General features: G+C 44.4%; 1 protein-coding gene across 1 annotated transcript; it reads left to right on the top strand.

The window, feature by feature from the left end:
* Nucleotides 1-129: 129 nt before the first annotated feature.
* On the top strand, nt 130-2,856 carry LOC105565169 (the record flags this gene model as incomplete). The annotated part of the gene is made up of 1 exon (XM_012018155.1): nt 130-2,856. A coding segment is annotated over exon 1 (2,727 nt), but the record flags the coding sequence as incomplete, so codon positions are not given.
* Nucleotides 2,857-2,924: the final 68 nt, after the last annotated feature.

The following is a 2,924-nucleotide window of genomic DNA, read 5'->3' as shown; positions in this document are numbered from 1 at the left end:
CTACAATTTTCAGAAGTGGGATTAGACTATCGGGCTAACGATCGGTCAAGGTGACGAAAAGTGTGAGTTCGTGAGTCGACATCGTAAGATAGAAAATTACGCGCAGCATCGTCAGAAAGTCGTATGACAATGGCTGACGAACAATTTAAGGTAACGCAGTTGAAAGCAACCTTACGGCGACTGGAATTAGTACAAACGGGCGACAAAGCCACGTTATTAAGAAGACTCTACGCACACGATCCGAGCGGTGCCTGGAAGAACATCGCGAGGAGAATAGACGCGGAGGAGAACGAGAGAGGTCAACGGACAGACAACGTAGAAGACGCGGCAGCGGGACAGGGCGATCGACTGGACGAAGGAGACGCAGCAGTGGGACAGGACGATCGACTCGGAGACATAGTGACTGGCTTATCCAGAGACCTCGAACGTATGCAACGTGAAAACGATCTTATGAGACGACAGCTTGAAGAATTAAGTATGGAAAGGAACAGAGCGGCAGGACATGTGCCGGCAGCCATTACGAGAAACAATAGTGCTGTTGGTACTGTTGCCACGCCGCGCCCCTCCATTACGGCCCTAGGGGAATTGCTCAGTGAATTCTCAGGAGCGGAAGACACTTTTGGTAACTGGCGAAAACAACTAGAACTCGTACGCGGCACGTATAACCTAGACGATAATCACACGCGCATCCTAATCGGCATGAGATTGAAACAGAAAGCTTTGAAATGGTTTCACGCAAAATCAGAACACCTGGAGATACCGGTGGCTCAGTTGATTGATCGTATGGAAAAAATGTTCGATTATCGTCCGGCGAAAATAGAACTGCGGCGGAAATTTGAGAAGAGACACTGGCGTACCGATGAACCTTTCAGTGACTACTATTACGATAAGGTGATACTGGCGAGTAAGCTATCCATCGACGACGACGAATTGATTGATTGTGTTATCGATGGAATACCAGAAACTCCTCTTCGCAATCAAGCACGAATGCAGCGCTTCAAGACGAAGGAGGACTTAATGAGAGCGTTTGAGCAGATCAAGTTGCGGCCAGAAAACAAGAATCGGCAAGGGCGCTACGGAGAAAGATCGAGAGACAAGACGGAAGAGAAACCGCCATCGAAATCCAAGGAGGGAGAGCAACGACAAGGAAGCAAATGCTACAATTGCAATAAGGAGGGACATATTGCAAAGAATTGTGACAAGGCCAGAAGAGAACGAGGTTCCTGCTACGAGTGTGGATCAACGGATCATCTGGTGCGGGACTGCAAGAAGAAGAAGCAGACGACAGCTGTGGCAGCGGCAGCGACGAGTCCTAAGGAATCGCAAGGGGAGATCTCCAATGTGATTGTGTCGCGTGAGTGTGATAACGAATATCGCAAGCGGGCAGAAGTGCAAATAAGTGTGGACGAACTGGAGTGTAAATTTATCGCGGATTTGCAATTAGATACCGCATGTCCAATTAGTTTAATTAAGACGAGATTTATTCCCCCCAGCTTAATAACGCGAGTAAAGAGTGAGCATTACGAAGGCATAAATGGGTCCGCGCTAGAAGTTCAGGGCATCGTAAAAGCAAATATTCGTATTGAGAACGCGATAGCAAAGGACGTGATATTACGTATTGTACCAGAACGTACAATGAAGTGTGATGCGTTGGTAGGTAGAGACGCGTTGAAAAAGCTAGGCTTGACGATGAATAAGCAACCACAAGAGTGCGAGGCCAAAAATATAGCGAACGAGATATTAAGTATTGATGTGAGTGAAACAGTAAGTAACGCGATTGACATGTTAGATATAGGTCCAGATTTGCCATACGCGGTAAGGTGTCAAGTTAAAGAAAAGTTTCAAACGAAATACTTGCAAGCGGAGAGGCCTACAGAGCCAAAGATAAAAGCCGAATTAAAGTTGAGTATAAAGGATAAACAACCGTTTCATCATGCGCCTAGTAGACTAACTGTAGGTGAGAAAGGTAAATTGCGTGCGATACTGGATGACTTATTAAAGAGAGGTATAATCCGTCCTAGCGTATCCGAGTATGCGTCAAGAACCGTATTGGTGCAAAAGAAAAACGGAACCACGCGGTTATGTATAGATTTTCGTACGTTAAATAAAATTACGGCGCGAGAAAATTATCCATTACCGATAATTGAAGAACAGGTCGAGGCGCTAGCAGGAAAACGTTATTTCACATCATTAGATCTGAAGGAAGGATTCCATCACGTAAATGTACACGATGACAGTATAAAATATACCGCCTTTATTACGCCTTTCGGCCAATTTGAGTACTTAAAGATGCCATTCGGGCTCAAAAATGCACCTGCACGATTTCAGCGGTATGTTAACGAAATTTTTGAACCATTAATTAGAACTGGATTGGTTTTGGTATACATAGACGATTTCCTGATAGCAACCGAGACTGTTGAAGAACACATGGAAGTACTCGACCATGTTTTAAAAATACTCGTAGAAAATAAGCTAGAACTGCGACAAAATAAATGTAAATTTATGTACACGAAGATTGAATTCTTAGGTTATATGATTTCGGGTGACGGAATACAGCCAAACAACGCAGGAATAACGGCAGTAAAATGCTTTCCAATGCCTACATGTGCTCGAGAAGTGCAAAGCTTCTTAGGTTTGTCGTCATACTTCAGAAAGTTTATCAAAGACTTTTCGTTGATTGCTGGACCTTTATATGACTTAGTTAAGAAAGACGCGATTTTTCAATTTGGTCCCAAACAGAGAGAAGCATTCGAGCTACTAAAAGACAAGCTGACGTCGAGGCCTATTTTATCTATATACAATCCGACTGACGAGACAGAACTACACTGTGACGCGAGTGCTCGAGGATATGGCGCGGTGTTATTGCAACGAAAAGCCGATCAAAAACTCCATCCAATATTCTACTTCTCTAAGAGAACGACGGA

The sequence above is a fragment of the Vollenhovia emeryi genome, unplaced genomic scaffold (genome assembly GCF_000949405.1).
Source record: "Vollenhovia emeryi isolate VEMERY1.0 unplaced genomic scaffold, V.emery_V1.0 DF943652.1, whole genome shotgun sequence".
Taxonomy (NCBI): Eukaryota; Metazoa; Arthropoda; class Insecta; order Hymenoptera; family Formicidae; genus Vollenhovia; species Vollenhovia emeryi.
This window is presented reverse-complemented; position numbering and strand designations above follow the sequence as displayed.